General features: G+C 62.0%; 1 protein-coding gene across 1 annotated transcript in view; it reads left to right on the forward strand.

The window, feature by feature from the left end:
• The window catches only part of ZFAT (zinc finger and AT hook domain containing), a 68,217-nt gene that overhangs the window by 40,664 nt on the left and 8,040 nt on the right, over positions 1-19,513 (forward strand). Inside the window, exons 12-16 of the mRNA XM_012722899.1 lie at positions 4,631-4,818; positions 10,679-10,817; positions 13,906-14,024; positions 15,114-15,240; positions 17,523-17,653. Coding sequence (XP_012578353.1) covers positions 4,631-4,818; positions 10,679-10,817; positions 13,906-14,024; positions 15,114-15,240; positions 17,523-17,653 — 704 coding nt within the window. The remainder of the gene's footprint in view (positions 1-4,630; positions 4,819-10,678; positions 10,818-13,905; positions 14,025-15,113; positions 15,241-17,522; positions 17,654-19,513) is intronic.

Here is a 19,513-nt window from a genome sequence, read left to right on the forward strand (position 1 = left end):
CCCTTCACCGCGCAGGGTGGGGTGCTTGTCCTTCGGGTTTCAGTTTTCTCACACCTTCGTCTCAGCCACACAGCGCCAGCATGGATGTTTGTGGTGATTAATCCGCGTCTTCGGTGTCGGGTAGGCGAGCTCAGTGTACTCTTCTCCCAGCCTGCCCTCATTAGGAAGGCACCACGCGCCGGCCAGCCAGTATTTATAGGGTATCACGGCCGGAAAGGGTAAAGTCAGTTTTCTGAAAAATTTACTTATGCAAAATGCCACCTTTTCAGTAAGACTGGATAAATAGTCATAAGACATGTTCACTTCTCCGCCTCTAGGTGCTGTTGCTAGTGATGTTTAGATTTATGCAGATTCCTTCTCCAAGTGTTTCCGCGTGCCTTCCGCCTTCCGGTTGGAGGTACACAGAAAGCCTGGCGGGGTCGGGTGATTTCACAGGTACTGCAAAACCACTGCTTTAAATCAGAAGGAATTTTCCATCGCTGTCTTCCTTTGTGTTCTGACGGAATCCAAATCCTGGAGGATGAAGGGATGGCTGTCTTTTCACACAGTGGTGTGAGATCTTCTGCGGCACGTTCCTCCTTCGTTTCATCCAGGACTATTTCAAGGAACTCGGCAGCTGGAAACTTCCCCAGGGACGACGCTCAGGCTGAGGCATGTTGCAGGAAGCCTGGGGCCACTGGTGCCGCGTGTTTTCGAAGTGCTACTCGCCAGCCGGGACTTCGCTGGGCCCTGGGCGAGCGCCCCCAGCTGCCATCAAGGGAGGTGTGGTTGCCGCCCCCCTCGAGTGGAGACGGCCGCCTGCCTGGCACGGGCTCTCCGCCCGCCCCGTGTGTTCGTCTTGCCCTCCGGAGCGACATTCCCTGCAATAGCGGTCGCTGTCCCTGAAATCTTGCAGGCTGGAGGCCACCTTTCTCGTAGAAGCACCCCACTTCCAGGAAAAGTTGAAAACAGCGAGCTTCTGGAGACACGGGCAGCCTTTTGAGGGGTGAACAGATGCAGTGAGAAGACCGGTCTCCCCCGCCCTCCCACATGGAGGGGGGTTACCAGACGGCACGTTTTTCAGGCAGACGGCAGTGCGCCGTGTTTCCGAGCAGGCGGCCTGCAGCACCCAGGCCCTGGGCAGCCTCAGGCCTCCTCTTTGGTGCCCTAAACTAACTGGAGGCCAGTTCCCCAGGCCTTCGGGGGAGGCAGCCTGTTTTGCCCTTGGGTTTTTTCCTTTTCTGTTTTGTTGCCTAATTTAAGTATCACACACACTCAGTGCACGGTTGGTGCGTGTGTGGCTCAGTAGACCAGCCTGGGGAAGCCCCTGTGTATCTACCTCCTCAGATGCGGCACGCACGCGCCCTCGCGGCCCCCTCACCCCAGGCCACACCTCCTGTCCCCCGGCCCGGGCACCCCTGTTTGTGCAGCTCCCCCGACCTCAGCATGGTACGCACTGTCTGGAGTCTGATGACTGACATCTAGGAGGCTGCGGTGCCCGCCCTCGGCATGGGGGTCCCTGGGCCAAGCAGGGAGCGCTCCTCAAGGAGCAGACGCCAGCTCAGGAGTCGTGGCCAGCAGGCCTTTGTTCCTGCAAAGAGCCTGCTTTGGTTTTGCTTTGCTGCGGGCTTCTGCAGTGAGCTCAGAGTGTTTCCTTTTCCTGGAGGGCGTCTGCCTTAGTGACAGGACTCCGCCCAGGATGGCTTCTGGCTGTTTACAAACACTAAGTCCCACCTCAGAAGACTAGAAATGACCATGCCCGAGATTATTCACAAGATTTGGCCCTTGTGAAGATGAGGGACAATGGTGCCCGGTTTGGAAGAGCACCCACAAACCCGGGCCCCTGTGCAGGTGGGGTGGCCTCGGGAAAGACGCTTTTGCGCTCGCAAGCTCAGGAGGCTGTGATTTATTCCATTCTGTGGTCGGTGTTGAGAGCCTCCCCTCTGGCCTGTGTGCAACCCCCTGTGTGGGGTGTAACGCCGGCCTTTCCGGGCAGCTGTCTGAAAGGCTTTCCTGTTGCACAAACAGCATTAATATGACAGTCTCAGAAATCTCACCCCTCCCTTCAGACAGCCCTCCTGCCCTGTCTCCTAAGAAAATCAATTACTTTTTAAAATTCTCTTTGCTGGAGTCATTACATTGTTGCTGTTAGCAGCCAAATTGAGGGGTACCGTGGAGACCCCAAACTTGTCCTGTCTCAGGGGCCTGGTCATCTGTGTACCCAGAGACACAGCATACGTGTGTGTAAAAGAACTTTGATGCAGTCGGTGTGCGCAGAGAGAAGAAAGGGTGTAGCTTCCCAGCGGAACACCCTAAGTTACCCGTCCTGTGTTCCTCTGAGCTCACCACCCCCCCACCCCTTCCCCCACCCCCTCCCCTGCAGCATCACCTCAGGGCTCAGCTCCGCCTCCACTGGCGGGCAGGGACCTGGCTCCTCCCCTTTATAGGGCAATGCCTTAGAGTGTGATTAAGGCATAAATAGCCTTAAAGTTAGTACTGTAAGTTTAAAATAGACAAATAATTATTCTATCCATCTATTACAATTAATGCTATGTGGTATACCTGTTTACTAGCTCTGCAATTATCCGCGCATAAGTCTAAGAGTCACATGATGTCGCCTGGAGGTGGAGACCTCACAGTGAGGTCACATAACCACCCCCTCATTTTGGGACAGCTTTCTTCCTCCCGTTTTTTTTTTTTTTTTTTAATAATATAATAGTTTTTACATCATTTTATACATGATGTATTTTTACATCATTTTATACATTTTTTTTTGCATCTCAGGTGTAATCCCCATGGGTTTCCCATCACCAAGTCACCCGTGTGCCATCACCGTAGTCCCGTGCACTTCTCTCCCCCATCCCCCGTTTTTGATCCCTCTCGCTCCCATTCTTACCCCCTCTTTGCAGAGAAACCTTCCTGCATACAGACTTCTTTCTTCAGAATGGATTCCCTGGACACGTTTCCAGGAGCAGGACGGCTCTTGTCGGGGGGGTCGCCGTGCGTGCACCACAGGTGGGCTTCGCAGAAGTCCGTCGGGGACGCAGGCGCGGTCTAGCTCTGCTCTCCACTTCTACCACGGCTCGCTGTGAAAGCACGCCCAGCGTCTTAGCTTAGCGTGCGGTGAGTCCTACCTACCGTGTTACTGTGATTTTCAGTCCTTTGGCAGCTCGTGACACTGGACAGGTGTTGCGGGGGCCGGGGAGCCGCGGTGCAGAGCTCTCGTCCTCGGCGCCCGACCGTGCCGTGCGAGCTGGTCCAGGCTGGCCCTGGGCACCATCCGGCTGTGCCCTGCCGCTTCTCGGGGTCAAGGCCTTCTACGTCTGCCTTCCCGACTCCGTCTCAGCCACACTTGTCGGGTCTTCGGCTGCAGCTGACAGCATTCATTTCAGGTTGCTGCAGCAGAAGAGGCGCTAATCATAAAGAGAGTTGGGTCTTTGTGTTTTGGGCTGCTTCTGCCCCAAACTGTCTCTCTCTCACTGGGTGCTGCCTTCCCGGCCTCCGTCTGAGCCGAGCCGAGGTTCTCGACAGCCCAGCCCACTGGCCACCTGTCCCACCTGTCCTCGGCACCCACCTCACCAGTCCCCGCCCTTCTCGCCCCTGCCGGGGCTAGCATGGAGCCTGACAGCGGGCATTTCTGAGATGCCCTTCTCCGAGCCCCACACTCGCGAGATGAGTGAAATCTGAACGTGGGCCCGCTGGCGGCAGCCAGGGGTATGGTTGTTGCACTGACGTGTTTACACGGTGGTTTCCTCCGCCTGTGCCCGTGAGCGTGTTATCCACGTCAGATGCACAGACGCGTTCAGTGCGTCCGTGTCGGAGGGAAGGGCGTGGGCCGGGCTTGGGCAGCTGGTGGCGGCCCGGTCTTGGGGATGGTGATGGCAGGCAGCGCTACGGTGTCCGGGCCGGGCAGCAGTGTGGGCGCCTGCGAGGGCCAGGCGCTTGCAGGACGTGCTGCCCTGCTGGGGCTCAGAGGAGGGAAGAAGGGCCAGATGCCAGCTGTCACAAGGCCTGAGCGCAGGGGAGGGAGAACGGGGACTGGGGGAGCAGCTCTGCGCTCAGAGGAGTGGAGTAGAGGCCCGGGGGGCGGAGTGTGTGGCCAGGGGCCCGGAGAGGCTCCTCCGTGCAGCGCCGCGGCGGATAGCCAAGCGCTGTGAGAAGCAGGCCGGTTTGTGTTGGCCGCACGGGTTTGTGTTAGGACAAGTTGAGGTTTTGCTTGCACTGTGGGGGATGAAGTCTCCTGTGCCCTGTTTCCTGCTCACTGTAGTCCACGTGTGCCTGGCCACCCTGATTTTGAATATCTGCACAGTCCTAAAGCATTAGTCCTCCTCAAAGAATGGTGGCTTGCGTTTTTTCTAGCATCCCTGGAATCTGCCTTCTTCTATCCTCACGCCCACGCCCAGCCCTGCCCTCGCCCCATTGGCCTCCTGCGGGTCCTTGCGGCTCTGGGCTAACTGCCGGCTCCTCAGTGGGCTCCTCAGTGGGCGGGGGGGCCCTGACGCTCTAGCCCTGCAGCCCCTCCAGAGCCAGCTCTGGCCTGTGCCCCGTCACGTCCCCTTCATGGGGCTCTCCGCTCGAGGTGCCTGGACACCCCGCGCTTTCTCAGGAACTGCTTTTGTTTCGCGTCAGTCCTCAGGGACTCCGCTCTGAGATGCGGGGACCCTGACGCAAGGGTCCCCTTGGGGTACTGGGCCTGGCCTTTGGGTCACCCTCAGGCAGCCGCGACGCTCACTTCTCCTCCCTCCCGCAGGGAAGCAGTTCAAGTGCGCGGTGTGCGACTACACGGCGGCCCAGAAGCCCCAGCTGCTGCGGCACATGGAGCAGCACGCCTCCTTCAAGGTAGGGCCCTCGCCGGCCGGGCGGGCTGCGGGCGGCGCCGGCTCCCAGCCAGCAGTGGGGGGGCCCTTCCCTTCGCTGCAGGCCTCCCCCGGCAGCTCCGAGCGTCTCTGGCTGCCTGCTGCCCGGCTCTCTGTGCATAAGCCTGGGGGCGTGAGGGGCGCGGGCTAGGACAGCCCCCAGCTTGCCAGAACGAGTGCAGGAGGACCGTGCGGGCTTGGGACAAGGCGTGTGCCTGTGGGCTGGGGCAGGGGCACCCCCTCTGCTTGGGGGCGCCAACCCCTGGCAGGTTATCACACAGGCTGAAGATGGCGCTCCTGGGGTCCCGCCCCCCCGCGTGGCAGGCTGCCCAGGTGGCTGTCCGTGTCCTCTCTCACCGTTCGCTGGCGCTCTGCTCACGGAGGCGGGGCGGGGCCGGCCACGGCTGGTGCGCAGGCCCTGACAGCCAGTGCGCGGCCCAGCGAGTCGCTTCAAGAAGTGCTGGCTGGGCGCTGGGCAGCTGGACCCTCGAGGTGGGCAGCGCTGGTAGGGAGGCGGGGAGCGGCGCCCTCAGCAGAGACAGAGCGTGGGTGGCGTGGGAGGGGGTGCGCTGCCAGTCACACACTCGGCTGGCGCTCTCGAGCCTCGCCGGCCTGTGCCCGCTGTGCCAGGAGCCCCCCAACGGCGCCTGGGGGCGGAGGCGTCCTCTGAGATGTGGGGGGCCTGGCCCCCAGAGCAGCGCCCTGACCCCCGCCAGCCGGTGTGCTAGAGTGAGTGAGTGTGCGTGTTCCCATCCTCAGCCCGTCTACTCCCAAGTGGCTGCGAGTGAACCCCGCACCCCCCTCTTGGGGCTGAGGGCCCAGCGGCCGGCAGGGGCGGCGTCCAGGCGGGGAGCGGCGGAGCGTGAGCCTTTCCCACTGGTCTTCTCAGTTACTCACTGGGCAGGCGGGGTGGGCAGGGAAACCGAAGCCTGTACCTGTCGTGACGGAGGGAGCTGCCTGTGGTCCCCGTGATGGGTTTGTCCGGGAGACCACGGCTCACTGGGAGCTTCGCGTGTAGGGGGGCGCGGGGCGGCTTCCCCAGGACAAGCTGTGCTGTGTCATTAGAACTAAGCGCCTTGCACAGCTCACAGGTGTTTCTCTGGGGACCTGGTGCCCTAGACTGAGGGCCTCCCGGAGCGCTCCACGCCCCCCCTTCAGAGGAGGGCCCTTGGCCCCGCGCGGTGGCCTTGCTCTCGCGGGAATAGCAGCGGGCTCCCGCGTCACCGTCTTTCCATGTGGGTGTCTTCCTGGGCAGACACAGCTGCCCTGAAATCCTCGTTGTTTTCTAAGATTCGTGGGCCCTCTCGCTTATGTGAGGGCAGCGGGCCAGGGCGTGGTGACGGAGGGTGCTCAGCAGCCTGGCCTCCCAGCCCACGAGTGGGGCTCACTTTAGGCTGACTGGCCGAAGTCGTGTCTCTCACTTGACTGAGCAGTGAAGTCGGTTCCTGCCGGCGCCCTGCTCCACAACAGCAGCAGCTGCTCTCCTGCCTCTGTCACCGCTGTCACCTTCAGAGGCATACTTGTCATCTCAGTTGTGTCGCTCGAAATTCCACCCCAGGCCCCGAGGAGCTAACGTTGGGGCGAGGCACCGCTGTCTTTTTCTGAACTCTGGCGAACACCCACCGGTCTGCCCTTTCAGGCTTCTAGAGGCACCCGCATGCCTTCGGTCGTAGCCCCGTCTTCCTTTCTCAAAGCTGGCTCAGATCACCCCTCAGGACACCCTCTATGACTCCCCTCACCTGTTCCCCTCTTATAGCAGGTCCACTTGGATCAGCCAGATGTGTCCTTATCTTAAGAACAGATGATGGACCTCCTCAGTTCCACCTGTCTCAATTCCTCTTTGCCAGACAGGCATCCAGAGATTAGAAGGTGGACATCTTGGGGGGGGGCGGTGGGAGGTATCGCGTCTGCCCTCTGCACCCCCTCCCCTTTTCTTCCTTTTATATCTACTCTGTGGTAGAAAATATTCATCAAAATCGGAACATACATTGTGTGTCTTCTCCCACACCCCCTTCCACAGCAGCGACAAATATCACTAAGCTCAGGCGTCTGTTTCACGAATCCAGATGAGGTCTGAGAACACAGGCATGCAGGCGCTCATCTGTCGCAGTTGACTTGCAAGAAGAAACCAATTTGCTCTGGGTGATCTAGATATACAATTTACAGGATATAATTTGTGTCGAGAAACCCTGTGATAAGCACAACTCCTGCATTGCCTTCTTAAATTGCTTGTTTTTATTTATATATTTATTTTAAAAATCAAGTTAATAGGTCTTCACTGAATAAGATTGGGAAAATCCTCTTTGTTCTTTCCTTCACATTTAGTCATGATTGAGGTCATTCTGCACATGTGCTTTTTTTTTTTTTTTATGGAGATTAAAATGTCAGTTTTACTGCTGATAAAGCTCTGTTGGAGAATGTGGCTTCCGTGAGTTGCCAGATGGTTTGCTGAGAATGTCGCACTTTGAGAACTAGAGGAGCCTCCTAGGACCAGAGAGCATTGGGCGCCATAAGCACCGGCTTTTCATTTGTCACCAGTTCATAGGCGTGGTCCCATTTCCTGAAAACGCGCTTATGGATACTTCTCACGGCACACAGACTTGTGACTGTGTGTGCCCGGCTGGCAGAGAGGCTTCAGCGTCCTGAGAATCCCCTTGCACTGCCTGTAAAACCACACTAACATACACCATGGTCAGTGCAGTAACTATTCAGAAGCCCACGGCATACTGCTTGCTGAGGCTGGAGAAAGAGGCTCTCTCTCACTTGCTGTCTTCGGGGGACACATGGCTGCATCCCTGAGGAGGTGTTGCTTGGCAGGATCTATCAAAATTGCAAACGCGTGAGCTGCATGCCTCAGCAGCACCACCGGCCAGATCGGCTGTGCTTGCAGGGGCAGAAGTGGGGCTGCGAGGGCTGTTGGCTGCAAATAACTGTGACTTGTGTGTGAGTCAGTGAAGGGCGAGATCAGCAGTGGGCACCCAAACACCGGGGCAGAGGAGCGTGGCGCAGCGAACGCAAGCCCTCTGCTCACCTCTTGGTATAAGCTTCCCTTTGCCTGGGCCTGTGACATGTTCAATTTGCTCAGGGAGTCATTGTCATCTGCTTCCACTCACTGGCACATCCCTTTGAAGTGTGCCTGGCCCCACCAATGTCACTTAACACAGAGAACCTTTCTCCAGGTGCATTTCTCATACGACTCGTCATGAATTCCCGCCTTCTTGGCACAGAGCCAGTGTCTCTCCTGAGGTGCCACCTGCCCGCACTGTTGGGCCTGCCTGGCCCCGGCTGACTCCCTGGCCCAGGCCTCAGGGGCCCGTACTCCCTGGCCCATACTCTCCTCCCTTCATCCTCCCTCGCCCCACTCCCCGTCTGGGAGGCAGGAGATAGCTCAGGGCCCCGGTGCGGGAGGGAGTTTGCTCTGAGAGGTGCTGGCTGCACCGGGAGGAGACTTCCGGAAAGTCAGCCCTTCATTTGGGGGTGAATGTGCAAGTCTGCAGAAAAGTGCAGATCACTCTGAGTTCAGCAGTTTTCAAAATCCGTGCATTTTGGAAACCGTTCCATGTGACTTAATGCTGACCCCTCCTTCTTTCTTAGACCTCCTTCATTTCTGGAACCAGTGGGGCGTGCTCCCCAGAGCTCTGGCTTGGGGAGGGCGATGGGCCTTCTCTCTCTGGCCCACCACCCTTCAGCTGTAGGCGCTTGTGTTGTTTCAAGAGGAAAATTTAAATTCCCTGTTAAATTTGTTTGACATCTACCTAAAATCAATCAAACCTTCAAAAATGCGTAGCTTGAAACTCGAGTCAAATGAAAATCTGTGGTCAAATTAAAATCTACATAAAGTATTTTCACAGAAATATTGAGAAGGGAGATCCCAGTTGTTGGCTTTGTTACCTTTTGAGGCACTTCTCCTTAGTGTTACAGATGGAACACATGACCCCACAACTTGGCATTTAGAGTTTTAAGTGCTCACCTGTATTTTTGATGTGAAGCCTGTGGAAGTTGACTGTGGGTTCCGCTCCCTTTTCTGTACCAGTATGCCAGGAGCCAAGCGGGGCAAGGCTTGCAGAACCCGGCCTCTGTCCTCGGGCTCCCCGGTCCCAGGAAGCAGCCGCCAGGGCGTGCAGGGCTGAGAGAGACTCTCGCGCTGTGTGCTGGGAGGCCCGGCAGGCTGACTCGTGACTGCAACTGCGTGCTTACCTAAAAGGCATGTTTGGTTGAGTCAATACAGTATTATCTCGTCATGTAGATCTATAGTTTCTAACACCTGTGGCATCTGGCAGGCCGTCTGACTGATGTCGCTGGTCACGGGAGTGCCACTGTTCTGTGGTTCCGCATGGCACCCCGGTGCATACCCCGCTCCCCCTTCCTGCTCTGTGCCGTGTGACCGGGAGGGCCTCGAGCACACACCGTGAGCCCGCCTGAACGGGCCATCTCCCGCGTCTGTGTATTCTGGATTTCAAAGCACTTCTGGGGGGAGGAAAGGAGATTATGTTATGTTAAATTAAAATCCCGTGTAATCACGTCCAGTCTGGAAATACTGCATTTTTGACAGCGAGCGATTACCGAGAAATCAATACTCCGAGAGCACGGACGAGTCGGCTAAGCTCTGGCATGAAGAGCCATTAGCGTGGGTAGATTTGCTGTTATTTACTGTGAGATAATTGCCTCAGTCAGGCCATGCTTTGAACCTGTGGTGCCCCCGGTTTTAAAACATTTACCCTGTTGTTTAACTTGCAGTCTGGTACCCGGCCAGCAGGCTCCCGTGGGCTGAGTCAGAGCGGCTGGTAGGGATGCGTGTGGACTGGAACGCGGGGTTGCGCTGTGCTGTCTCCGGGGGTATCGGGAGGGTCTTCTGGAAGGCGCTCAGGCTGGAGACGGGTCCTGGAGACGCGCTCCTCCGGGTGGGCCGAGGCCTCCTAGCACTCTGCTGGGCCTGGACAGCTGGGCTGCCGCCCCGCCACAGCCACCACCTCAGTCTGTCCAGACTCTCACTGTCAGAGCTGGCCCGGTCTGTGCCTGGATGCAGCCTCTCCGGTTCCTCCTACTGGTCCTCTTGAGCACCAGACACCAGACCCCACACCAGGGGCGGCGCCTCGAGAGGAGGCCTGGGCCAGGCTGCCGAGGCCACCCAAGAGGCTCCCCGGCAGGGGAGAGCAGCCGCTGTCCCCTGGGAGGCACCTGGAGTCGAAGGTTCCCATGCAGACGGCAGCCTGGGGATGAGGTTCTCACGTGGGCCCGCTCTGGGGAAGAAGGAAGCCGACACCCCTGCGGCCATGTGCTGGGGCTGCCGCAGGGGCGGCCGGCCGGCTGGCCAGTGTCCCGGCTCGCGCATCTGCACACCAGCACGTCCTGCTCCTTCGGTCCCGCGTAAATGCCGACACTCCAAGATAATGCCACCGCATTGGCTCATTTAGTGATGGGAGCGCTGGAAGATGTTTTAGCTTTTATTTTAGCTTCCGAAGGACAGGCCCCCAGCGCTTCAGACCTCGTATTCTCTGTCAGAGAGCGTCCTCGGCCTCAGCTGGGCGCCCCTGTCAGCACCAGGGAGGGAAGCAGGGGATGGGAGCGGGGAGGAAAGGGAAGAGGAGAAATGAGAGGGCAGCCGCTCCTGTGTGCACCTTCGCTGTCACGCGCTCACTCCCCGGGGCAGCACTGGTCAGCCCAGGGCCAGCGTTCCCCTGGGGTACAGCCTGGGGGCCACGGCTGCACCCCGCCCGTGCTCGGGCACGCAGAGCTCAGAGACCAGGAGTGCAGGGCCGTCTGGGGGGCCGCGCCTCTGGCTCTGTCCGAAGGGCGTGGCCTCGCTGGGCTCAGCGTCCCTGAGCCTCCCCGTGTCCCCACAGCCTTTCCGCTGCGCCCACTGCCACTACTCCTGCAACATATCCGGCTCCCTGAAGCGGCACTACAACAGGAAGCACCCCAACGAGGAGTACGCCAACGCGGGCACCGGGGAGCTGGCGGCCGACGCGCTGCTGCAGCAAGGTGGGTGCCCACGGCCTGCGGGCCCGAGCCCGGGAGGGGCTGCGGCAGCTCCGTTCGGCGGGATCCCGGACGTCCAGCTGGGAGTGGCCCCTGCTCGCCCCGCCTCAGCGGGATGAGCGAGGAGCCGCCTCGCGGAAGTGCTGCCCGGCCGCCCCTCCCCCGCCCAGCCGTCGCTGTGCTGGTCAGTGTCGGGACCCTCTCCCGGGCCTGGCGGCCACAGTGGAAGCCCCCGCCGGACTGCTCGTGGGGCGGGCGGCGGGGCGCCCAGAGGCTCTGCTCCGAGCCGGGGTCTGACTTGGTATCCCGGCCCTGGCTGTTGCACGGTGGGGTTTCCAGATGTTTCTTCATCACAGTTACCATAACGCCACATTAGCGAGCTGCGGGCGAGCTGTAGGCTACCCAGCGTTCACGGACTTAGGAAAGTCGTGCCGTGCTGTTTCCTTTTCCACTGAGCGACCCCTTCGTGGCTCAGGCGCTGTCAACACGCCGGGGCAGGCGCTTGTTTTCCTGTCTGCGCCCCGGGCTTGAGCTGAAGCATTTTTGCCCCCAGCAGCAGGTCTGTGGCGACTCTCCCAAGCCTGGGGCTGTCTGAAGTGGGAGTGGGCCTAGGCCTTAGCCCCGCAAACAGAGACCACCCCGCCCCTGCCCGGGCTCTCCCAGCTGGGGTACGGGGCCTTGGCAGGGCCATGTGAGGCCTCGCTCATGCTCTTCACCCCGAAACGCATCTTTGTGTAAACCAGTGAGCCGAGTGACGGGCGGGGACCCCTGAGCGGCGCGAGACGCTCAGGGGCCGGACAGTGTCCGCCTGGGCCACCGGCCCCGCGGCCTGCCCGCTTTCACTGCCGGGGCTGTGGGAGCCGCGGGTGGGGCCGGGAGAGGCCCGAGCCTGCCTGTCCTGCTCGACCCGCCTGGTTGGTGACCCCGACCCCCCAGGACCTCCGGGTAGAGGGTGGATGGTCCGGGTGGCGCAGTAAAAAGCCAAGGAGCTGGCTGGAGGCTGCCGTGGACCCGTCCCCTGGGGGCACTGGCAGGGCACAGACGTGGCCTGGCAGCCGGGCCGGGGAGCTGATGGGTGACGCCATCTTGCCCGGTGCTTGCAGACTCGCATTACTGCCTGGCAGAAAAGGGGCTGGGTTCGGCCGTTTCAGGCCTGAGTTTCCGGTTGACTTGCGACAGCGCCCCGCAATCAGCGCCCCTTGAAGGGCTCTGGGCTTTATTTTTAGTCTTTGCATGAGTATGTCTGGTCTCGTGTACACACACACGCACTTATACATATCTCAGCTCTATTTCAGATACAAACGTGCACTTTTTTTTTTTTAAGATTTATTTATTTATTCATACAGAACTGGGGTACAGGCCAGAGGTGCAAAGGGCGAGAGGATTCACCAGGGACAGAGTTGGGGGGCAGAACAGGCAGATCGACGAAGTACACTGCTGAGGGCAGCAGCGGGCGGGTCAGGAGAGGTCTGCCACGCCGTGTGGTCTCCTCCGGGGCAGGCGGGCATCGAACTCATGCGGAAGCGGCGTTAGCTTCTCACTGCTGTGCTGGAACCCGCTGCGCCACCAGGGAGGGCCACAAACGTGCACTTTTTATATGCCACAGATACACATTTATTTATATAGATTTAATCGCAGATTGCGCGTTCGTTCGTGTTTGCTTACTGTAAATATGTGAATATAGGGGCTCTCCCTGCTGGTCAGCAGGTTAAAGCACCACATTATGAAGCCCCTGGAAGCCACCGCAGCACAAATGCCATCCCCCGCCAGGGATCTGACCTCTCCTGACCCGCCCGCTGCTCCCCTCAGTAGTGGGCTTCATCTCTCTGCCTGTTCTGCTCCCCATTCTGTCTCTGGCGAATCCTCTCGCCCCAGTTCTGTGAGCATAGATAAATAAATCTTTAAAAAACAAATGTGAGTATACATATCCCAGGGACGTGTTGAGGAAGGAGCCGAGAGACCCTGTGTTCCTCTGGGAGAAGCAGCTCTGAAATCAGAGGGCTGAGTGTGTGTGCAGTTAGAGCACACACGTCTCAGGCGCAGAGCGCGGCCCGGACCCGACACTGCCGCAAACACCCCGTCACTGGCCGCTGGGATTTGTGCGTCACTGTTCTGAGAATTAGCCTCCGTCCGGCGAAGCCGTGTGGCTTCTCAGCCCCGGCAACGTGACGCGGAGCTCCTGTGCGCCCGCGGGGCGCTCCCCGCCAACCTGCCCCCTTTAACCTCACCCCAGCACCCCACAGCGGTGTGCGGCGTGGGGGTGCCTCGGCTCTTCCGGGCTAGGGCCTCGTGTAGCATTTAGGGTTTCGTGGCTTACCACCTCCGCTGTGGCCCGCGTGGGGCTGCCAGTGGGGTGCTGGGAGGAAGGTGCTGGTTCCGGCGGCCCCGGCACAACCTGGTCCTGAGGGCAGAGAGGTGACAATGCCGGCCATGTGCCAGCGCCCCCCTCGACACCCCAGCTGCCGCCAGTGTCCCAGGACTCGGCTCTGGCAGTTAGACCCGTCACTGCACGCTGGGATGTCGCAGCCCCCGCTCATGCCTTCCCCGCTCCTGGGGTTTGGAGGACAGGTCGGACAGCCTCGTTTATGGCTCCCCGTCCATTTCTTGTTCATTAATGCGGGTCTCAAATTTTTTTTTTTTTTTCCCATACAAGTTCACATTTCCATGCTGAATTGCTTCACTGGACCTGCCCCTTCCTCCCCTTAGACTACTGTGGGCTCCCAGGCGGGGCTGCGTGGCGCTCAGCCAGCACGTGAGCGCCCTCCTGGCGTCCCGGCAGGACAGAGGAGGCGCGGCGGGCGGCCGTTTGCCAGGAGCCAAGTTGCTGCGGGCCCTCGGGCAGAGCACAGATGGCCCTGGACCCTGGACTCTGGTCGCCGCGGCCCGGGCCGCCAGCCGAGTGGAGGCGCGAAGCGACTCCGGAGAAAGTCAGGAGTGGCCCTGCGCCAGGGAGCAGCGCCCAGTGCAGCCCCCGCCTGCCACGCCCGGCGTCCACAGCGGGAGCGTTAATGCGGGGCTGAACTGGCCGTGGCCGTGGCCCAGGGGCAGGGCTGCTCCCGCGCCGTTCTCACTCCTTCCCTCTCTGTTTCAGGCGGTCTCAAGTGTCCCGTCTGCAGCTTTGTCTATGGCACCAAATGGGAGTTCAACCGGCACTTGAAGAACAAGCACGGCCTGAAGTTGGTGGAAAGCGAGGGCGACCCCAAGTGGGAGGTAACTGTCTCAAGTTCGGGCTGATGGTGACTCTGGACACAGAGGCCCGCCCAGGGGCAGCTGTATGGGCGCCCCGGGCCTGCTGGCTGGGCTGCCTGCGGGCCGGGGCCGGGGCCGGGGCGGGGGCCTGCCTGTGGATGCTCACTCCGGGGGCTCGGGGCCGGGCCCGGAGCTTTCGGCCTGAGTCGTTCCCGCCTCACGGCAGCCTCCCTGGGCGGCGTCCTGTGGGCTGGCACATTGTGCCTCTCGGGACTCCGAGGCCCCGGCCTCTGCCTGCCCAGTGACCGTCATCAGATAATTACGGGCGCCCGCTAGGTGGGGGCTGGACGCCTGCCTGCGGCTGGCCCCGCGTGAGCGGGTCCCCACCGGCCGCCCGAGCCCTGCCAGCTCCTGCTCACCCGGCGTGGTAACGTCAGCGCCTGCACACTGAGTGACGTCTCCTGCTCGTACGCAGGGGACCCTCCTACTTTCCACCTTACGCTCGCTCCCACCCCACCCCCTGGGGGCGTGTCAGAGTGAGGCTGTGGGGGCCTCCCCGAGGAGCCAGGGCCTGTGAGTGTCCCTGTGTCCCGTCAGGCCCCTGCTCTTCCCTGCCTGAATGTGCCGGGGAGACTGGTGACGTGTGCTTGTGTCCATCTGGTGATGACAGCGCCCAGGTCGCTGAGATTTCCCTGGAGCTGGCACTGTGCGCAGGCTGGCGTGCCCTCCCACGGAGCTCACCCAGCTTCTCCTTACCCTGGCCACAGGCCCGAGGCCCGGGTGCTGCACGGCCACAGCCGGACACAGGGAGGTGGGGGCGAGCGAGGCGTGTGCACAGGCACGCGTGGGTGTGGAGCCTCTTGGGGAGCGGGGTGTGCCCCGCTGCAGCGGCAGGCCTCCCAGGACCGGGCCTCGGGCCTGAGCCGTTGCAGAGAGAAGCCCCCCGGGGAAGTGTGCGCTTAGGGGACAGGCCAGTTTCCTGGGGTGCTGGGCGACGTGATGGCGCACAGCGTCCCTGGGGTGCACTTGCTTCAGCTGATGCCTCATCCTGGGCCTCTTGGCCGCGGGTGCTCTTCTAGAAGGGCTTGGATGACAGTAAGTTCTCTTCAGCCCGCAGCAGAGACGCCCGAGGAGCCTCCCACCCAGTATCTGCACATCACGGAAGCCGAAGAGGACGTGCAGGGCACCCAGGCCGCCGTGGCGGCGCTCCAGGACCTGAGATACACATCCGAGAATGGTGAGGTCGCCAGAGCGGTGCACCCCGAGTGAATGGGCTTGAGAAGGGGGGCGTCCAGCAGCTGCCCTCCGCCTGACCCCGACCCAGCAAGCTGCCCGCAGAAGCACTTCCATTCGGGCTGGAGACCTCCGCCTTGGGAATGTTCTAGAACCGTCTCTGCAGAGGCTGCACCTTGCAGGCCGACTTCCCCACGCGAGCGGAGCCGGCTGCAGAGGAGCGGGCTGCCTGCCCCTGCTCGCAGGCGGGCCGAGTGCCGCAGGCGGGGCTGGCCCAGGCCTCCCGCGCGGCTCAGCGAGAGGCCGGCGGCTCCTGCGAGCTTCCTCAGGGACGCAGGCGGGCAGGCAGTGCCCACGGTGTGAGCAGACCCAGCCGAGCAGAGGGCGCAGCCACGGCCCGCGGGGGCCAGGGTGCCGCTGCACAGTCCTTCCCGGCCCCCATGCGGGGTCTGTGCCAGCTCATTTTCAACATCAGACCGGTTGAGCATGAGCCACAGCACCAGCAGCCTGGTGGGGGTGGGCGTGGTGCACGGAGACATTTTCTTCATGCTCTTCCAAATGGGAACAGACCCCCAACCGGGGGAGGCCCACAGCCCCGGGGGTGGACGCAAGGCAGGAAGCGCGGGGTGAGGCCCTGCGGAGGAGGGAGTGAGTCAGGAGACCAGCACGCTCCCCTTGTTCTGAATCCCGAAGCCCCAGGTGGCGGGAAGACTGCAGGGAACCCTCCTTTGGGCCAGACCCTCCGGGAAGATCAGCTGCCAGGCCCAAGCTGGGCCGGCCCAGCCAGAGGGAGCCGGGAGCCGGCGCTCCCGCCTCCAGCCGTGAAGGGCGGCCCCAGCCCGCTGTTGAGCGCCTGCCCGGAGCCGAGGCCTTGTCTGAATTTGTTTCCTTACTTCATATTGAGCACTTCATGCTGGCTGACACTCTGCCAAGGCCTCCTGTACACACATACACATCGCACACACACACACACAACCCCAGACACGTCCACGCACACACACACACAAGCTCGCTGGCTCCCTTGAAAGCTCTCCCAGCTCCTAGAATTCAGTTCAAACTTAGTGCCCGGAGCCAGGGCTGCCGCCGAGCCAGGGCTGCCGCCCTGAGCTCGCCGCCTCGGGGCTGTGCGGCCTGGGCTGGGCTTGGTGCCCTCCACGAAGCGCCAGGCCCGGGCCTGCCCTCGCCCCGCTCCGAGCCTGTGTTCTGGCAGACGCATCTTCACTGTTCAGGCTGCATGTCATCGGCAGAGGAAAGCCCCGCTTTTCTCACCTGCTCCCTGGGGGACCCCCAGCCCCGTCTGGCACTGGCCGGGAGCTGGAATGATGTGCTTCCAGACGCCTCATAGCCTGGGGGCCCCGAGGAGAAGGGGGGCGGTGTCGGGTCTTTGGGCTCCCGCCGGGAACCAGGACCCTGGCTTGGGCCTGATGAAAGGTGGAGGAGTTAAAATCTCAGTGCGGTAAGTGTTTAAGGTAGACGGTGTGTTTCGGCTTCGGGTGTTTGGAGTCGGCTGCAGAGTTCGTTTGCAGCCTCCCTTCAGGGGTGAGCGTGTGCACACGCACGCACACACATGGGGGTGCTCGGCCGAGCACCGCGCGTACACTGTACCCAGCACAGCAGATTCCTGCCGTCTCGGCCCTTCCGGATCGAGTGTCCCTCAGGGAGCCGCCCGTGAGGTCCAGACGCTGGCGGAGGCGGAGTGGCTGTGCTCACGTGCACGCCGGGGGCGGTTCCCCCGAGGCGCTCCGCAGGTGGAGAGGGTGTGTGGGCACACACGGCCGCCGGAGCCGGGGCCCCAGTCCTTTGAGGTGACTGGAGGAGACCCCGGCCTCCCCTGGGCTGGTGGACCTTTCTCTGGCCCGGTGGGGAGACCGCTGCCACCAGCCGGCTCGGCCTTCGGCTCCTCAGTGTCTGCTCCCGGGGGCGGCCCGCAGCCGGCCAGGGCCCCGCTGCTCAGTCCTGTCCTGGGTTTGGATTCGGAACATCCGCGCTCGAGCTCTGACCTTGGCATGTAATGGCTCAGCGGCCCAAGGCGAGCTGCGTTCTCGCAGAGTACTGGTTCAGGATGGGACGGGCCAGCCTCAGCGGCCCCCCTGGGGCTGGGGGACGGCTGACGGGCAGCGCCTCCCCGCCGGCACGCGGCAGCCACGCTGCTGCCATCCCGTGAGCTCCGAGGAGGGCCTGGGCATCGTCGCAGCACCGCCCGGGAGGGCTGTCTGTGCTGGGCCGGCTCTGTGACCGCCCGCCAGCCCCTGTGGTCCTGACGGGCTCCTCTTTGCTTCTCCTAAGGTGACCGGCTTGACCCCACAGCCGTGAACATCCTCCAGCAGATCATCGAGCTGGGCGCTGAGACGCACGACGCCGCGGCCGTGGCCTCGGTGGTTGCCATGGCGCCAGGGACAGTGACGGTGGTGAAACAGGTGAGGGCCCCCCTGTGCCCCATTTGACCGCTGCACCCCAACACACAGCCCCTTCCAGGCCGCTTGAACTCACCTCGGGTCGGGTTGGGTAGGAAATGGGTCTCGCCTCGCACATCTCCTTATGCTCCCTCAGATGTTCCGGGATCGCGTCTTCAGGAGCCCCAAATGCGGGGTGTGCTGGAGGGGAGCAGTGCGGACCACTTTGAAACTCGGGGAAGCTCTTCATTCATTTCCTCCCAAAGAGCCACAGAGAGGGCCTCGCGCAGCACGATGCACTCACGCCCGCACGTTGTGAGCGCAGCCTTGGATGCAGGGGGTGGGCGTGGGGGCAGCGGACCAGCATGGCCGGCCAGGGGCCGGCCTTCCCCATCCCCGGCCAGGGCGGCTCAGCTGAGAGGAAGGAGGCGCATCTCCTCTCTGTCCTTGGGGCGCCGCTCCTCCCCTGCCAGTTCTGTAATCAGATCGTCCTTCCTGTCTGTCTCCGCCTCTCTCGGCTCTCTCCGCCTCTCTCGGCTCTCTCCTGCTTCATTTTAGCAAAGACTGAAGCCGGCTGCACGCAGACTGGAAAGCAGTAATGCAAACACGGCAGAACCAGGGCAGACCCGGGTCATGGACAGGGCTGGCAGGGAGCCTCCCTCGGTTCCCCAGCGGGTCGTGGGACGGACCTCTGGCCCTGGGCAGAGGCCTGCACGCGGGGTGCTAGAATCACCCCAGTTTGCCTGAGTTTGGTGCTGAGTCACGAACGGTGAACGGGAGGAAGCATAAGGCAGCGGACTTGGGAGAGGGCCGGTCTTCTTGGCACTCGCAGGCGTTTACAAAGCTGGCTCTCGCGTGGGGGCCGAGTGAGGGGGCCCCGCGCCTGCCGCCGATGCATCAGAGGCGTGCACCCCAGTACTGTCTCCGCGCCTGGCCCGCACCCCACGTGCCCAGGGTACCGCGCGGCAGGAAGCGCGGGCTGAGCAGGGCCCTGGGGAGTCAGTACATCCGGGGCAACTTGCTGCCGGCAAGACTCGGCTGGTCCAAGTGCGTGTAGGGAGGCGAGGCAGTGCCCGCCGGCACTGGGCAGCGGCCCTGTGGATTCGAGGGGCGGGTGAAGGGGAGTCCTGGAGCCCTCGGTGGCTTCCCCAGGCTCCGCTGTCCTCTCTACAGCAGCTGTCGGGGGGCTGGGCCACAGGCTGGCCGCGGGTCTTCTCTCTCCCCCCGGGCTCCCCGGTGGTCTCCTCTCAGCCGTTTCTGCATGGTGCTGCCCTGGCAGCCTCAGCGGCCAGGCTCAGGCGCCCACTCACGCATGCCCACGCGATGCTCCAGGCATCGGTGCCCACGCCCACGCCCCAAGCGCTTCCTGCACAGCACAATCGAGGCTGCAGGTGACAGCAGCGGGGCCAGCGGACTCAAAGCCGGAGCGGTCCAGTCGCCCTGCAGTGACCCAGAGGGCCGCCTCCACGGCGCAGCTCCTCTCAGGACGGGCTGGGCAGAGGCTGGCAGAGGCTGCCTCACCTGCAGCAGCCGGTGCTCCGTGTCGGCTGGGACAGATCCGTGGCTCCCAGGCCAAGCACCCCAAGGGCTCTTGTGGCTCACGAGGTCGCCCTCTGCCCTGCCTGTGGGTCCTGGAGGCTCGACCTGCACAGCGCTGGCCCGGCCCAGCAGGGAGGCCCTGGGCGGAGTCGGAAGCGTCTGTCCATCTCATCCCTGCCAGAGCCTCCTGAGAATGGCCGGGAGGGCAGCCCCTGGTGATTTGCGGCCTCCTAGTAGACCTGGATTGATGCACGGCTCCTCCAGGACTAGGCTTAAGTGCGTCTCTGGCCTTGCAGTGCCTGAGGCCGCAGGTGGGGCCAGCTCAGGTGTGATCTGGGCTCAGGC

The sequence above is a fragment of the Condylura cristata genome, unplaced genomic scaffold, assembly GCF_000260355.1.
Source record: "Condylura cristata isolate star-nosed mole 26May11 unplaced genomic scaffold, ConCri1.0 scaffold00009, whole genome shotgun sequence".
NCBI lineage: Eukaryota > Metazoa > Chordata > Mammalia > Eulipotyphla > Talpidae > Condylura > Condylura cristata.